Genomic DNA, 18034 nt, shown 5'->3' with positions numbered 1-18034 from the left:
TCAAACAATGTTACGAAAATATGAAAACACTCCATTTACACATAGTAGGTTAAAAATCTTAATATCAGCCATAAGAAGAAAATCTATGATTCATAAGGTGAAAATGGATAAACAGGAATTGGAATTATCTTGTCATATCTAACTAAATTAAGAGTTCAGAGACCCAATAAAAAAGGAAAAGCAAAAACAAAAACAAAAAAGCACTTGGAACGCAAAGCACCTGCCCAGGGCTAATAATGCAAACCAGCTGCTGAAATGACCTGGTATGACTTGAAGATCATACTTCACAGGTTCTGAAACAAACTGCCATGACTCTAAGACTAATTTACCCACCACAAGCACTTCAGAGCTTGTCAGCTTCTAAAAACTTTGCTAGTGAGAAAGAGTTTTCTTCCAAAACAATATATAACATTTCTCTCTAATAAAACCCCTAAGCTTCTTTTTGTTTTTTTCAGTCATACCAAAGACCATTCCCTTCTCTGTGTATGCACTGAACTGCAATTCTGTTCTACCAAATAAAACATTTTGTTTAGAGATTCATCTCTATATTTTTATTTTACCTTGAAACTCAAAATTATTAATATATCTTCAAATTTAAATTCTATAGTTCAGTAAAGGAGTTTCTAAGACCAAACTTTTTGATGGGAAGGCAACTAGAGTAATAACCTACATGGAAATTTAACCATTCAGTGCCCAACTCTGAGATCTAATGTTTCCAACTTAATGTCAAATATTTCCTTTTGCCAAAAACAAATCCAAACTTAAATGAAGACATTTTTATTATTATTATTATTTGACAGAGTCTTGCTCTGTTCCCTAGGCTGGAGCACAATGGCTCAACCTTGGCTCACTGCAACCTCCATCTCCTGGGTTCAAGTGATTCTCCTGCCTCAGCCTCCTGAGTAGCTGGGACTACAGGCATCTACCACCATGCCAGCTAATTTTTGTATTTTTAGTAGAGACAGGTTTTGCCATGTTGGCCAGGCTGGTCTTTAACTCCTGACATCAAGTGATCCACCCTCCTCGGCCTCCCAAAGTGCTGAGATTACAGGCGTGAGCCACCGTGCCCATCCAGAAGACATTATTTTTAAAAAGACTACTGCAATAGGGACAAAGCTCCAAACTTAAGATCTGCAAGCATCCCAAAAGTAAACAGAAAAAGGCTACTTTTCAATATAGAGAAGGATAAGCAGACAAGCAGGAACTTTTTAGGGAAATTGGGCAAATGAGAAAGTGTACACAGACAGCATGATCAGGCTGCAGTCAGCCAATTATCAAGATGTTCTTCATTTTAATGTTTGCTCAGCCTTAGGGCAAGCCACGTTTCCGGGATCTGTAAGGAAGAAAAAAGCCAGACTAAAGTTTGATCAAGCCAAGGCAGAGATAAGTAATGGGTCCAATTGCAAACCATTAGTCTCTTTCTAACAGTGGGAATACTGCTTTAAGTAGCACTATTTAGAATAAAAGAATAGGAGTTAAACCCTCCAAACAGGTTAAGTAAATAACCAGCCTAGAATCAATTACAAGTCTATTTCTTGCTCCTGCCCTGAGCGTTGACCCTTTGTTTCCAGGCCCCAGCTGTACTGGTTAAGTAAGGGGTGCCCTGATGACAACATTGCCAGGCTGGTTAAAGAATGTGCAAATTGCTTTCTCACATGAGTCTCTTAAAGAAACATTTCATCCTAACAGAGGCAACCAACAACTAGAACATGCAAAAAGTAAAAGAATGGAGGAATGTTTTAATTATTTTTTTACAAGAATGAACTCCATGCATTGGAATAGGGACATCTGGGGAAAAAAAAGCTGCAAAAAGACACAAAAATGCTCTGCCAAAAAGCTTAATGCAAACATTCCATTGTTATCAGATTGAGAAACACACAGGTGCATGCACACTCATGCACACACACACACACACACCTTCTATTCATATTAAACAGAAATAAACAGTTCACAAGACTAGAGGACAGTTAAAAACTGAAGGTGTATTTGGAAAAATATAATGATTAATTTAAAATCTAATGATTAATTTAAAAATCTAATGATTAATGATTAATTTAACAGATAGGACTGTGATATTTTAAATTCTAAATATACAATTTTAATATTGTTACTAAAACAGATTAATGATTCTTAGGACTTTAAAAAACTAAGATTACTTTGGAAACACTGGAACCAAAACTGTGAAAGAAAAGGCAGAGAAAGCAGGGCTGTGTTTAATTTTGGAGTCCCTTTCTTGCTTTTCCTTAGCACATTGACTCATTTGATATCATTTTTAATGTCTCTGGCTAAAGGTTTTCCAATAGATACACAAATTATCTTCTTGACCTAGAGTGATGTAATGGATGTGCCAGCAGGAATTAATGAAAACGTAAGAGTATCTGCAAATCAAAATTGATTCTCCCTTTTCTCAGGTATCCGTTTTCTGGGAAGCCATTCTTGGCCGCAGCATGTCTGGAACATTGGCCTCCATTGTGCACAAGGTCCTCACCACACTGATTCCCAGCACACTACTGTTATGTTTCTCCCACCAGGCGGTAAACAGTGATTACCACTTCACAAAGCAAAATGTAGTAGCTTTGTTTAAGAAAAATTGTTAAAACCCTTATTTTGGGATTGCATTATTTGAAACATGATAAACTTACCAGTCAGTGATATGTTATGACTCTCCAAGGAAAAGTTAGAATATCTTTCCAACATTTCTTCTCTGACAGGTGGACTTGTAAAAGTTGAATCTATAAGAGAAAGAACAAATGATCACACACTCTTACCAAGGCTAAATGACTATCTAAAAAACTACTTTGCAACAGCTAAAACACTGTTGTGAACTATTAATGAAAAATAGTGTTTTCAGGAAGCTCAGTCTTATATACTTCAAAGAAATTTAGAGCTATATTAGGCTATTAAATGTGAAAAAAATTCTGATTTTTTTGTTCTTTTTCAACCTAAAAATCCCTACAGACTTACATTAGATGGCTTTTTTTTAAAATAAAATCTTCCATTTTTATACTACAATTATAGTTTATTTACAAAACATAAATAAACTGAAGATACCAAGGAATTCAGTGAGATATCGAGGAATTAGATGAGAGAACCAGAAAATGGAAAGGTAGAGAGAAAAGATGAGAGATGAAGAGGTAGAGAGAGAAGATGAGAGAAGAAACAGTGACAGGCAAACCTTAATATAGTGTATTAAATAAAAAAAGAGATAGCACTGGGCACCAGGGGACAGAGAAGAGAAAATAGCTTACGGGCAAGTTTGGACTGCTATTTGTTTTCCAGCTATGGTTACCAAGAGGCAGCTATGGTTACCAAGAGGCATGCCCTCTGACACCTAAATTCCGGTTTCCTCTGCCTCTGTCACTTCTCTCTCCTTTTTTGAAAACTTGCATTAAAGAAGCAAGGTTTCTATTTCCACCTCTCTCACTCTCTTCGAAGCTACTTTATTTTTTTTTTACAAGGCCTACTGTCCTTTTACTTTAGAGTACCAGACCTTACCTCCCAGGAAACTACTCAACTCTAGCAAACAAGTCAGAGAAGCGGGGGATGAGGCTTGTTACTGTAAACTTGGCTGCATTATTTAAATTAAATCCCATTTAATTTAAATGAAACCTGAGTCGTTTTTATTGCATGTTTTTTAAATAATCTGCTCAGAAAGTTATTTCTAGTACAAGATTAGATTTCTAGTTCTTTCATTTTCTTATATGTATGGAAAATGTTATCAAAATTAGTGATCACTTTTGTTACTTTAGCTTTAGAACATGGCTTTTACAATATTGCCTAATAGAATAATGTATCTAGTAGAACCTAACTCTTCTATGGTTTAATCACCTCTAAAACAGCTTTGGAAGTTGCAATGCACTTTCTCATAAAAAAAATTCTTAAATAACATTTTGAATCAGACTACCCTCTGACAGTGATTATATAGGAAAAATATGTCCTGAGTTTCTCACTGGGTTATCAAGTATACAAAATCTTTCCTCCACCCACATCCAATATTCATTCATTCGTTCATTCATTCATTCCTATTTAGCTAATATTCTCACATTCTTCCTCTCCTCTCATCACCCCCTCTTCTCTTTCTCCCTCGTCCCTAACTCCCTCACCACCACCACTGTGCCCACTTCACCCCGGCCCAACACACATACAGCTTAAACAAAAGGCTCCCATAAATGTTATTTTCCTGATGAAAATTTCTTGTTTCCATTCTTGGGGATAGCATACTTAGGGGTTACATTAATGACAAAATATTTCAGGAAGATCAAGGCGGATGCTATTCACTTATAAACAGGAAGCCAGGAGGCGGTGGATGAGAAGGAAACAGCTATTCTACTATATCATCTGTTCTGTGAAGTCTGCAAAACATAAGCTCTGGTATCTTTGATTTCCTCTCCAGGCATACCCCACTACAGAGCAGGATACAATCTTAAGGGGTCTTACTATACTCTTTATCCCTGAAACAAGCCCATAACCTTTTTGAGATTTCCAGCATCACTTATTATTATTGTTTACAGTATCAGTATAGGAGTGACATAAACCAAAAAAAAAAAAAATTATGTTATTCTTATTCCTGTGCCACTTAAGTGAGTATATACAGTAACTGATGCACACTTGATGCTGAGAGGGAATATGAAGCTGGCCAAACGTGGGCCATATGGATCATAATAGTCGGGGTTTAGGCCCACAACTTGAGATTGAGAATTATTAAAATTTCAGAGCAGCACCCACTAATGCACAGTATTGACTATAACTAGCCAGTATATTTTATACAAATTGGAACATGAGCTAAAGTGTGAAGCCTGGGCCTGGAGGTGGAAGAAGAGTGAAGATAATTCCAGGAAGTTGAGCTCCAAGGCTGGGGCTATTCTCCCTTACTGATCACTAGCGCTTGTCACGGATGGGCTCAACCAGGACCTGTGTTAGAACAAGGAGAGAAAAGGAGTCTAAGTTTGGCTTTGGCAGAGTCTAAGCTGATGGCAGTTGAAGGAAGAGGAAAGGAAGAAAACAAGATTCCAGAGGTAGAGAAGTCTGCGTATTTCCAGAATATACTAGCTGTTGAGGCCATTTCCACTTGCTGGCTCACATACTAAAAATACAATCAGATATCCATAAACCAAACACCAGCCCTGCCTTAACTTCATATTCCCTTCAGGGCATTAATTTTGATCCAGCTCTAGTTTCCACTGAATAAGCCCCAAGTGCAAAAGAACATGTATAACTGCTGTGTGGTTTTTGCCTTGGGAAAAGTCCCTTAAAGAGGCAATATACAGAAACACCTTGAGTGGAAAAGCAGGGCAGCCTATAGATATTAGGACCGTAAAAGAAGTTCTTTGTTTACACAAAATATTTTTTAACCAAAAAAGTGAGAATGTAAACCTTATTACTTTCCGTTGGAGGACAGCTAGCAGGAGATTCATTCAGCTAACATTGGGGTTTAAAACAAATTGGCTGGAGACTGAGGCAGATGTGGTTTGAATACTTCCCTAAAAGGATTAGCTGAGCCACAAAAAGAAGTATAAAATGGAGAGGAAGGAATTTCGGGTCTTAATCCAAGTTCTGTCACTGACTTGTTACTTAGGGTTTCCAAATGCCATATGCCCAGCTCAGTGCTTTGAAAATATGTCTCCACTGTAAACCTCATCTGATAAGGAAAAAAATGAAGATAAGAAAAGTTGTATAAATGTGAGTGATGATGCCAAGATCATAACATGCATTTCTCAAGTTATCAAACTCACCCTTCCTTAATCATTACTGGAACATATCCATGTAGCATTCTTTTACAGGTAGAGGCAAAAATGTCAACATGAAAGAGTAACATCAAATAGCTGCTTCAGAGATTAAAAGGCTTTTTTTCTCCCTTTGCAGGGCAGATGAGGCATGAGACTATTGCATCAAAGAATTGAGTAACATCTTATTTTTCACCTGTTATAATGTTATGTGAAACAGCAAAATTGTCTCTACTTAAATGTTTTTCATATATGTTAAAATATATGCTGCTAGAAGGGCTTATAATTTATTCCATTAACACTTTCAAGTGAAATAAACATGTTACAATTCTACTTAAAGATATTAAGGTAACATTTTCACATATTTCATTGTGAGGGCTTCATTTAATTGAAGTAAATTGGGAAGAAAAATAAGTAACACCAGAAAACTTCATGGATCTTAAGATTAGCTTTTTTAAATCTGGAAATAAATGCAACTACATCTCTGATTAAAAATAAACATTCTCTCTAAAGCTCCCCAAATTCCTTTATTGTATGTTAAAATATTGAAAAGGTCTGAACTTCATTCCAAAAAAAGTGTAAGAAGCAACTACTATTAAAATAAATATTATTTATCTTTCTTATCTCTATACTGATTGCTATCAACATGCAGTACTTAATAATAAATCATAATTTTGACATTCTGATATACAGCATTATAAATATGCAACTCAATTACAAAAGCACTATTAGGAATGAATATTCTATATTATTTATAAAATAGAGATTTGGAAATAAGAATGTATTTCTTCATGGAAGCAATATTATAAATAACCATGTGATCCCATGCCAAATTGTAAAGGCCACTTAAGCAATGATATGGTTAAATCTTAGCTTTAAAGTACCTAATTACTAAGTAAAATACTGATTATATACAACATACGGAGAATTCTGGGTTTTAGGAACAGAGTATCCCTATCCCCTGTCCATAAATGCAGCAGAAAGAAGAGAAAGGAAATAAGGCACCTCTGAGTCCTGGAAATCATACTCCAGAGATTCATCCAAAAAAGAAGAAAAACAAAAAGGCTTGCCAAAAAAATTTAGTTCCCCTGATGGGGACATTTATAAGTCAGTCTTTCCAAGTCAGGGACAGATAATAGTCCACATAGAGAACTCGAACTCTTGAAATTTTCTGCATAGTGTGGAAACTACTAGACAAGAAGCCTTTATGGTCAAGTTTTTTTTAGAGGCCTACTGACAAGCACAATGCACAGTTTTACCATTCCTGTACAACTATTTTAAAAACCAGATGGTATAAGAATGGAAATAAATTGATATTTTTTCAAAAATATAATTTTGGCAATAATACACATTTCAAAAAAGACAACGTGGAAATTCTCATGTTTCCAATCACCTCTCCATGGGTCACTAAGATACTTTAGTAAAACCTATGCCAAATAAAAGCTTATTAAAAAATAAAAACCCAAAAGTTAATAACTAAGATTTCTGTTCTTTCTAAAGAATATAAATTTGTTAAATGTTTCAATCGTTGGGCTAGTCAATAACAGTTCTATTTCGTTCAGTGGCTCTCAACTGCAGAAAGTTTTGCCCCACAGGGGACAATTGCCAATGTCTGAAAGCATTTTGCTTTGTCACAACTGGGGAAAGATTACTACACTTATTTGGTAGGTTAAGTTAGTTTCCATAACAAATTACCACAAATTAGGTGCCATAACAAATGACTACAAATTTGGTGGCAAAAACAACAGAAGTGTATTTTTCACAGTTCCAGAGGCCAGAAGAGGAAATCAAGGTACTGTCAGGGCCACCCTCCCCCGAACTCTCTGGTGAAGAATCCTTCCTTGCCTCTTCCTCGAATCTGGGAGTGGCTGGCAACCTTGGCATTCCTTGGCTGGTGGTAGCAGTATCAATCCAACACCTGCCTCTGTCTTCACATGATCATCTTCCTTCTGTGTATGTCTCTGTCTCTATGTCCAAATAGCCCTGTCATTTCTTTTATAAAGACCACGGTCATTAGGTTTAGGGCTAACCCTAATCTAGAATGACCTTATTTTAGTTCATTACATCTGCAAAGACCCTACTCCCAAATAAGGTCACTATCACAGGTACCAAAGATCAGACCTTAAACATATCTTTTTGGGGTGTGCAATTCACTCACCACATATGTAGAGGCCAGGGATGCTGCTAAACATTTTAGAATAACAGCTTGACATGACAAAGAATTATCCAGCCCAAAATGTCAATAGTGCCAAAGTTGAAAAACCCTGATTTTGAACAGATAGATTGGCAACCCTGATTCTTCAATGTGATGATGATTCTTAATAATCTTCTAATGGCCCTGTGGCCCTAAATTTCTGATCTGCATAGTTTAGGTGCAGACACTTTAAAGTGTGAGCATTTTTTGCCACCCTTCCCTCCCAAGAACACCCTCATGCGAGGGGCCTATTTTGAGGACCTTTTATGATGAAAAACCACATGAAGCCCATTAGCTATCTCATTGCTCTTGGCTAAGTTACAGAAGCACTTTGGGCTTCCAAATCAGTCAAATGAGGTATCTAAATTCCCCTTCAGGTTCTCAGAAGTACATAAGTGTAAGGCTATTAAAAGCTTCTGGTTTGGGATTAGGGACACATTAGTACGATAACCTTAGTAACTTCAAAAATGCCAGGAAAATGGTATTTTCAAAGAAAAGAATAACAACTCCTTAAAGATAACATTCATTATTTCTGTACTAATATTATTTGAGATATTCTATGTTTAAATAGTGGCAATTTTTACTAAGAGTACAGTTTATTTTTAGCAAAGTGCTGTGAAGTTTGTTCTCCTACATTGGTATGTATGTCATAAGTTGTTAATTTCTAACGTTCACGTTATATTGTGCAATGTATGAAACCAGCTGTACAAAGCTAATGTCAAAAGATTACACTCTAGGACAAATAGCCTCAACACATATGATTTGTTTCTGTTGGTGGGGACATATGCCTTTGGAAAATGATACCTAAGAACATTAACAGATTTCTCAACTATTGTTTTAGTTGAATGCCTATGTAAACCAAAGCTTTCTCAGGTAAACTATTTTTTTTTTCATTTCTTTTCAAGCAATCTCAAAGTAGCAGAAACATTTCAAGAACAGAACATTTTTTCCTCTGAACCACGTAAGAGTAAGTTTCTGATCTCATGTTTTTTTTTTTTTTTTGAGACGGAGTTTCGCTCTTGTTACCCAGGCTGGAGTGCAATGGCGCGATCTCGGCTCACCGCAACCTCCGTCTCCTGGGTTCAAGCAATTCTCCTGCCTCAGCCTCCCGAGTAGCTGGGACTACAGGCGTGCGCCACCATGCCCAGCTAATTTTTGTATTTTTAGTAGAGACGGGGTTTTACCATGTGACCAGGATGGTCTCGATCTCTTGACCTCGTGATCCACCCGCCTGATCTCATGTTTTATGCCCCTTTAAAACACTGCCATCTATTTCCTACAAAGGACATTCCCCATTCATCCCAATACAGTCATTAAAATCAGGAAATGAATGTATATGCAGCACCATCCCCAATCTGTTTCAAAAAAGAAAAAGTCCCTATATTACACTTGGTAACAAAAGATTCCAGCTCAGAATCACATATTGCCATCATTGGCTGCCACTTCTCTCCACTGTGGCTTCACTCTGAAACCGTTACAGTCTCTTCTGACTCTCATAACCTTAACACTTTTTTAAATTCCAAAACAGTTCAGCTGTAATATGATTACATTTGAGGCAGGCACCTTTGGCAGGAACATCACAGAGGTGATGCTGTGCTCTTCTCACCAGATCCTCTCCTATGGCACGCCATTTTTTGGTCTTTGATCAAAGTGCTATCTGCCAAGCTTCTCCACCAGGAAGTTACTCTCTTTCCCTTGATATTAATAAGCATATTCTGAAGAGTTACTTTCAATCTTTAATACTTTGTACCTCATCAAACTTTTCATTGATTCATTTTTTAATTTACATCGGCTGGTACTCATGAATCCCCATATTATTAAATGTGTTATAATCCACTAATATTATTATTTATTTTGATGCTCAAATTTGTCCCAGATTTGTCCAGTGGGAAACCCCTTCATGTCAGCTCCTGTATCTTTTTGACATAACTCATTATTCTTTGAGAACTTCATTGCTTTCTCGCACAAGATGTTCTACGCTTACCTGCTACTTTCCCTCTCTGGCCCTGAAATCAGCCATTTCTCCAAGAAGCTTTGGTTACTCTTAGTAAAGAATGGTATATAGAATCCAAGCTCTGTGTGCTAAGTATATACATCACTACTGGAAATCACTGCTAAGAATACATGTGCACACATTCATACACACAAACAACTTATAATGTATATCACATAAATATATGTATATGATATGCGTATATATTCATCATACATATATTGACACATATACTTGTTTAAATCTATATACCTATAGATATAGACATAAATAAAGAGATAGAGATTTAATGTCATGTATTCACACGGATACTGCCTCATTTGAGGGAAAGATGAGAGGGGGAAGGAAGAAAGGAAGTGAGGGTGACAGAAGATGAGAAACAGTAAGTTGCCCTAATTCTTAGCAAATGTTTTGAATATATAATTTTATCATGATGATAAATTTCAGGTAAAAATTCTGATGTCTCAGAAACATTGCTAAGAAAGGTAGACTTAGGCTGGGCACAGCAGCTCCAGCATCTTGAGAGGTCAAGGCAGGAGGATCGCTTGAGCTTAGGAGTTCAGGGCCAGCCTAGACAACATGACGAAACCCCATCTCTACAAAAAAAATTACAAAAATTAGCCGAGTGTGTAGTCCCAGCCATGCAGAAGGCTGAAGTGGGAGGATCCCTTGAGCCCAGAGGTCAAGGCTACAGTGAGCTATGAGTGTGCCTCTTCACTCCAGCCTGAGTGACAGAGTGAGAGCCTGTCTCAAAAAGTTAAATAAATAAATAAATGTAGGCTTATGGTTAATCTGTTTCCTTTAACCAGTTTAAATGTCTTTAAAGGTAAAAACAGCCAGGCGCAATGGCTCATGCCTGTTATCCTAGCACTTTGGGAGGCCGAGGCAGGTGGATCACCTCAGGTCGGGAGTTGGAAACCAGCCTAGCCAACACGGAGAAACCCCATCTCTACTAAAAAATACAAAATTAGCCAGGCGTGGTGGCACATGCGTATAATCCGAGCTACTTGGGAGGCTGAGGCAAGAGAATTGCTTGAACCTGGGAGGCGGAGGCTGTGGTGAGCCAAGATCACGCCATTGCACTCTAGCCTGGGCAACAAGAGTGAAATTCCGTCTCAAATAAATAAATTAATTAATTAATTAAAGATAAAAACTGCTAGTGTGTTCTACTGAGATATGGACTAACCAATGTCAGACATATGTGGGTGCTTGAATATTTGTTTCAAAAATATTTATTACTAGAAAGCTGCTGTTTGGGGTGAGGGGCCAGTAGGGAAGGGGGTTCATAAAGGGATTGCAAAAGCCACATCCTCTGGAAGTTAAAAGAATCATTTAAAATGATAAATATTTCTTATTTAATCAAAAAACTTTAAAGGAATCCCTGTACCTAATTTTATTCCAGGACCCAAGCAGTGTCAACACATCATTCAGTGCAAATCAGACATTTAGACACACATGCTCTTCTGTCAGTAGTTCTCAATTTTCATAGACATTTCCAATTAGCTCAGAGAGACAACTGGATATTGTGTCTAAGCACTGTGTTTAAGAAAACAGGCACTGGATTGACCAATGTCAAATTTCCTGCTCTGCTACTTAAATAAATATGTGTACTTGGGCAATTACTTAACCTAAGCCTCAATTTCTTCATCTTGAGCCCAGAAGGTCAAGGCTGCAGTGAGCCATGAATGTGCCTCTGCCCTCCAGCCTGAGTGACAGAGTGAGAATCCCCCAGGAGTGCAGGGGTTCTCAGAACTGCAATACTCTGAGGTAAATGTTGAAAGGTGAATCAGGGATAGAATTGGGGATACCGAGAAGGGAGAAAAATATCCTGACAATTCTTTTTTTTTTAGCTGAGACTAAAAAAAGCTAACTCATGGGGCTATACTATACTATTTATAACTATTCTTATTATTAACATTTGGCTCAAAGTCTTAGGTTAACAGAAAACCTATGTCCAAGTATGTAGTTGTATGCATCTAGGTAAAAACTATCCAGTAAATCTCACAATAGTCTTTGGCAAAGAGAAAACTGAATTTCACAGAGATCAATACAGAATCTAGAAAACACTGTCAGCTTGTTTCCTAAAATTTAAGACAATTTTTAATTCTGACTTAAATTCGATGCTAACTTCATAACTTTTGTCTTGTACATTATTCCACAATTTTAGCTTAAGTGGAGCTAAAAGGACAGAAGTTATACCATACACATACAGGAACATACCCTTCCCCATTCATCTTATTGATTTACACCTTCGTTTATTCCACTTTCATTTGTTCCTATCTTTTTTTTCTCTTTAGAGCTCTGCTCTGCCAATCAACTTAAACCTGATGCCTATGGAATAAGTATCTACCTAACAGTGTGCTCTCTAGGCCATATCATTTTAAAGCTGTGGTTTTCAACTGGCTTAGAATCCCATGGGTAAAGCTACATGGGGAGGTGTTAAAACTCTTAACGCCCACACTGAATCCCAAGCCAAATGAACCAGAGTATTGTAGGGCAAGATCCAGGCATCAGGATTTTTCAAGCTCTCTGGTGATTCTGACATACAGACAAGTGGAGAATCAGTTCTACAATGAATCCAGAATGCTTTTGTTCTCAGAACTGCAATACTCTGAGGTGAACCAGGGATAGAAGAGTTGAGGATACCCAGAAGGGGAAAAAATGTCCTGCACAATTCTGTTTCTCTCTCTCCCTCTTTTCTTTCAGGTATTTATTTTGACAGTTTTGCTATGTCAGGGTGGCACCATCACCATCATACCTCACTACAGCCTCAAACTTTTGGGCAGAAGCAATCTTTCTACCTCGGCGTCCCAAGTACCTGAGACTACAGGTGTACATCACCACAACCACAACCGCACTTGTTAAAATTTTTTATAGAGAAGGGGTTTTGCTATGTTGCCCAGGATGGTCTTGAACTCCTGGACTCCAGCCGTCCTACCTCACCATCCAAAAGTGCTGGGATTCCCGACAATCCTTTATAAATGGTACAATGGAAAAAGAGATGTGGTGCACGGAAATTTAGGACTGAAGCAACCCAAGATGTTCTGTCCAAGTTCTTAACAACTAGACCTTTTAAAAGGTATTTATATAAATTTATTGTCTTACTTTTTGATTATCCTTCCCTCTCTATGGTGTGTAACAAAAATTCCATATATTATAAGCCCATGAAAATAAATTCCTATGAAAGTTCGAAAACTTTATGCAGAATAATGTCCCAATTTTAGTTACTGATGGCCAGTATTTACCAGCTTGAGAGGTGGTGGCGTTTTATTTTCCTTACTGGCTGCTAACATTTATGACACAGAAATCTGCAATAGGTTGGATGGAATCCTTTCAACATGAACAGTAATTATAAACAAGTGAAGGGAAAATGGCAACTTTCGTGTTGGCTTTGGTAATGTTTTGCATTTAATCCCTCTGTCAAACTGTCTTAAACAAACAATAAAACATGTAACAATCAAACACAATTTTGCCTGCAAAGACCACAGTGTAAAATGAAGATACACACACATTATCCTGTAAGTTGCGGGTCTTTAGTTGGCTGGTTGGTTGATTATGATGGCTTTTTTCCCCCTCTCAGCTCTAAAAGAAAACATCCTCAAAGCCAACCCACGGCCCAAGAGGAGGGAAGGAGGTGATACTCTAGCCTTACTCTCATTCAAGAGAAGGGAGTAGGCCTTGCGGAAAAGTGGCTTTCAAAATTCATGGCACATTTGCACAAGCCAAGTCGCTAGCTGGCTCCCGCATCCACCCACACACCCCACCGCCCTCTTCCGAGGAAAAACCAGACTCTGCCCTATTACCTACACACCCCACTAGCCTGGCGCTGTTTGTTCAAGACTCGCCCCAAAGAGCGCAGGAGAGCGAATCGCCCTGGTTCCAGGGTTCAGCTTAGGTGACACAGCGTAGCCAATGGGAGGCCGCCGCCGCCGCCTGTAGCCACCCGCCCTAGCCACCATCCCCGCGCCTCTCCCCGCCACCCTTGCCCCGCGCGCCGGCGATGCCCTCCGCCCGCGAGGACCCGAGCCGAGGGCGCCCCTTTCTGCGCGCCCTTTGCCCTCTACACCCCGCCGCTGTACCCATCACACCTGGGGCACTGTCGTCGGCCGAGCTTGGGCGCGCGGTGGCGAGAAGGCACTGGAGGAGCAAGAGCAGCCGGGGTGTAGGCGCCCTGGCCCCCAGCCGGCCGGAGAGGGCGCGCATGGCGCCGGGGGTTCCGCCTCGGCCCCGGTGGAGGCTGCTCCCACGGCTCGCAGGTGCCCGGAGTCCCTGCGCACACTCGCCGGTGGCCCAGCGCCCGCTGCCAGTGCCGCGGACAGGACGCTGGAGAAAAGGCGGAATGGGAGGGGCCCGGCCGCCTTGCCCACTCCCCGGAGACGCTCTCTCGGCGCCCGGCCCGCCATCAATTATGCAGCCCTCAGCCGGCTGCTGGCGGGCCGGATGTGCGTTCCACCTCCCGGCGGCCTCTCCGGCCTCCGCACTCTCTGCTAGGGAGAGAGCTTGGGCAGGTGATGCTGTACCTGAGCTAGTTGAAGGAAAGCGCCACATTTTGAGACTGAGTCAGGAGTCCTTTATTTGCCAGCGACCTCTGGTCTAACGCTCAAAATTCTCTTGGACCCGTAGAATGGGCTTTGTTTCTTTTTATACCTGCGTTAAAGGAGGGGAAGGAGAGCTTGGCTGAAGCAAATTTTTACAGAAGCAGAGCAAGCAAAAGTTAAGAGATAAGTGTGTTGTATTTGACCGAATGTAGAAAGTTATCACAAGACAAAAGTATGCCAGATTTGCAGGGTCATTTTTATTATGCCGGCGACCACAGAGGACTCACGTCTCTCCAACCTGTGGTGGCAACAGGAGGGTGCCACGATTTTTTATACCCGAAAAACCACCTTGGGAGTGGGGGTGAGGGGCAGGGATGGGAATGAAAAGGCTTCAGACATTCCGAGGGCTAGTGGATTCTGTAAATTACCTCCTGGGCAGAGATGAGGGTGGGGGTCTCCGGACATTCCAAGGGCCAAGGGGACTTTTGTCATTCCGTTTGTTACTTAAGTGGTTTACAGAAGTCAAGATAAACATTTGTTTACACATTATCTGGTTAAGGTGGAAATCACAGACCTTAGTTACTTATTACAAGCCACAGGAGCCAAGATGGCATGGGTTAGGACTGCTTGCCTGTCATATTAGGGCCACAGAGAGCAGTTACTGATAAGAAAAGGTAAGCAGCTTTACATAGTTTTGAAGAACAAACTGCAGTTCTATTTACAGAGGCCAAGGACAGTAGTTATTGTAAGGAGAATGGGGCAGCCATTTCAACTTATCTAAAAACAGTTTTGCATTTTATAAAATAGTTTTGCTCCGGTTCTGGCTCTAGGCCAGCACAATATCACAAGTGGTGCCGGGCGAAGGGCTCTCTATGTTATAAGCAGGCACATTCCTAAGTGGAGAGGGTACAGCTTGACTCGATACCTTATCAGTAAGTGCATTCCGGAGTGCGAGTGAAGGGGAGCTAAGATGGAGATACTCAGGCTCACACCTAAGATGGAGTTAGGCTAACTTGGGGTAGGTTAACCACAATGCCCATCCTGGCTCCTGGGGAGAGGTTGAAACTCTCCCTGCAGACTGGCCTTTGCGCTTCACCTGAGGCAGGGTTCACTAATTTACTTTGATGGGACGCATGAGAATATAGAAGACACTTTTCTCTTATGACAGAGGCTTATTTTTGCGCAGGTGTAAGGTTCTATCCAGCTGTCAGACAACTTCAACTAATCTTTCTTTGCTTTGCCTCCCAATCGCACACACCCTCTCTTCGAGTCTCTGAAGGCTTAACTGATTTTCTCCGACTGAAGGTTTCAGAGTCCCAAGGCCCCATATCCGGTTGATTTTGTTTTTGTTAAGCCTAGCAGCTTCTGAGGAGCCACCTAGAGCTCAAGAAACAATAGCGACAGAGAGTAGACAAACCGCGCAAAGACTTTGACCTTTGTTAAATTCGAACACTGTTAAAGATAATGCTATCTCTTACCCACAAGGCTGTAGCTTGGCATTTTCAGTGCTCTGGACCAAATTAAATAAAACAACTAATTAGTGCTTTACGGGGGATTGGGGGGTTTGGGAGGGTGGAGGGAGAAATCTACGTTATAACATTGAAATACATTGATTTGATTTTTCTCCGGGATGTTATAACACATTAAAAGATATTTTAAAGATTTTCATGAGCTTTGTCTCCTCTCCCTTTATTTTTTGGAGTTCAGCTTTCACATTCTTAAATTCAAAATATAACAGCGTTTAAAGAAAAGGATTAGAAAGAAAGTAAAATACAAATTCTGAAAACTGAACTATTTAACAAAACCTATGCTTACTCCAGACAGGATAGTTAATTTTTTATTGGTACATATTATTAAAACATGCCCGTTTCTGGTTTAGTATTATATGCGCAAAACTTTGGGGAAAGAATGTAGATTCCTCAAATTGGTAGCGACAGAAAATGAATGATACAATTCATTCAACAGTATCATCTACCAGGTGCCAGTCATTGCGTTCAAAATAGGCTGAATAGGCACACATGCACGCATGCACGCATGCACATTTGCAACACACAGAAATTAGCTTACACAACTATGGTTACAATGATTAAAACCTTTTGAATGAAACTTTAAACGATGCCTTCAAGGACTAAATCTTACACACTGTGACCCTCTCAGGGCTTGGTAAACCCAAATTGTCTGAACAGTGGTTGCTTCATCACGCATCTGTTTTGCTACCCGGCATCCGGACTCAGGACTAACTGTATACATTTCCCTGTAATTAGATAGTGTACAGTAAGCACTTCTCATATCAAGGTAAACTCTGACTGACCTTTCCCCGTTAGTCTCATAAAATCCTTAGACACAAATTCACCCTCCTTCAAATGAGCTGAACTTAAAGAAACATTTTTTCAGTTGAATCAGCCTGTTTATGACCAGAAAAAACTGACTTGCCCAAGTAGATGCTGATCCCCAATGTTGCTTTTGCTGTTAGAGCAAAACAAGCTGAGAAAGAAATATAATTCTCATTTTGCTAAGCATTTTGAAAAGTCTTTTCATCATTGTTCCTGTTCTATATTTAGATATTTGATTTTTCCAGCCTTATCCACGCTCTGCTTTTTCAAATGCTTCATATCCTTTAAAACCGGCTTATCAACTACCTTCCCTATTCAGCTTTTTCTGACCTTTTGGGTCCAAATTGACCTTTCTCTTTATGGTGAAATAAATATTGCCACAAGCACTTTGACACTCTCACCATGATGAGCTGTGTTAAGGGGAAATAAGGGGTCTATGTTTTCTCCCTTTGAGTTGAGTGGGCTCTGTGACTCCCGTAACCTACTGAATATTGCTGAAGAGATATTGCGTGAGCTTTCTGTTCCAGACCACAAGAACTTCCACTTCCTTCCTCTTGGAAACCTTGCTCATAGAAGACAGCTGCCAGGTAAATAGTACTACTATATTACCCTGAGACTGCCGCACTGTGAGAAGCCCAAACTCCATGGAAGATCCCGTAAAAATAAAGTCAAGTTAAGTAAAAACGGAATATGAAGGTTTATGTACATAAAAAAGAATAGTTCACGAACTGGAAGACTTGAAATCAAAAGTAGTAAGAAATTTGACAGGAGAGTTACAGTGCAGCTTCTAAAGCATTAATGAGGAGGTGCATTGACCTCTATCGTGACTGGCTATAAAAATCTTATTCCTTTCTGGACAAGTAGAGCCGTATAAGGGTATTTGTCTGTAACAGCTTGGTTCAATTTTATCAACCTTAGCTTTTGTTAATGGTTAGAGATTGCATTTCAGTGAATTCAGGATAGCTTAAGTTTTGGTTTAGTGGCTATGGGTCGTTGACCTAAGGAAAAACCATGGCCTCCATTGTAATTATACTTTAACAAATCCCCCCCACAGGACCTTAAATCATTGTTGATTGTTTCCTTTGCTGTGCAGAAGCTTTTTAGACCGATTCAATCCCATTTGTCTACTGTTGCTTGGTTGCTTGGGCTTTAAAAGTCTTACACAATGTATCATTGCTCAGACTAATGTTTTGGAACACTTCCTTAAGGTTTTCATCTAATTGTTTCACAGTTCCAGGTCTTAGATTTAAACC

The 18034-nt window shown here is 39.6% G+C and overlaps 1 protein-coding gene across 1 annotated transcript in view; it reads right to left on the bottom strand.

Annotated features, from left to right (window-relative positions):
- Nucleotides 1–14349, bottom strand: part of EMB (embigin) — a 48665-nt gene extending 34316 nt beyond the window's left edge. The window contains exons 1-2 of the mRNA XM_032281112.1: nucleotides 13999–14349; nucleotides 2643–2732 (exon numbers count right to left, since the gene is read on the bottom strand). Coding sequence (XP_032137003.1) covers nucleotides 2643–2732; nucleotides 13999–14113 — 205 coding nt within the window. The 5' untranslated portion in view covers nucleotides 14114–14349. The remainder of the gene's footprint in view (nucleotides 1–2642; nucleotides 2733–13998) is intronic.
- Between the last annotated feature and the right edge of the window lie 3685 nt (nucleotides 14350–18034).

Source organism: Sapajus apella, unplaced genomic scaffold, assembly GCF_009761245.1.
Source record: "Sapajus apella isolate SASKATOON/1434 unplaced genomic scaffold, GSC_monkey_1.0 scaffold1, whole genome shotgun sequence".
Taxonomy (NCBI): domain Eukaryota; kingdom Metazoa; phylum Chordata; class Mammalia; order Primates; family Cebidae; genus Sapajus; species Sapajus apella.
This window is presented reverse-complemented; position numbering and strand designations above follow the sequence as displayed.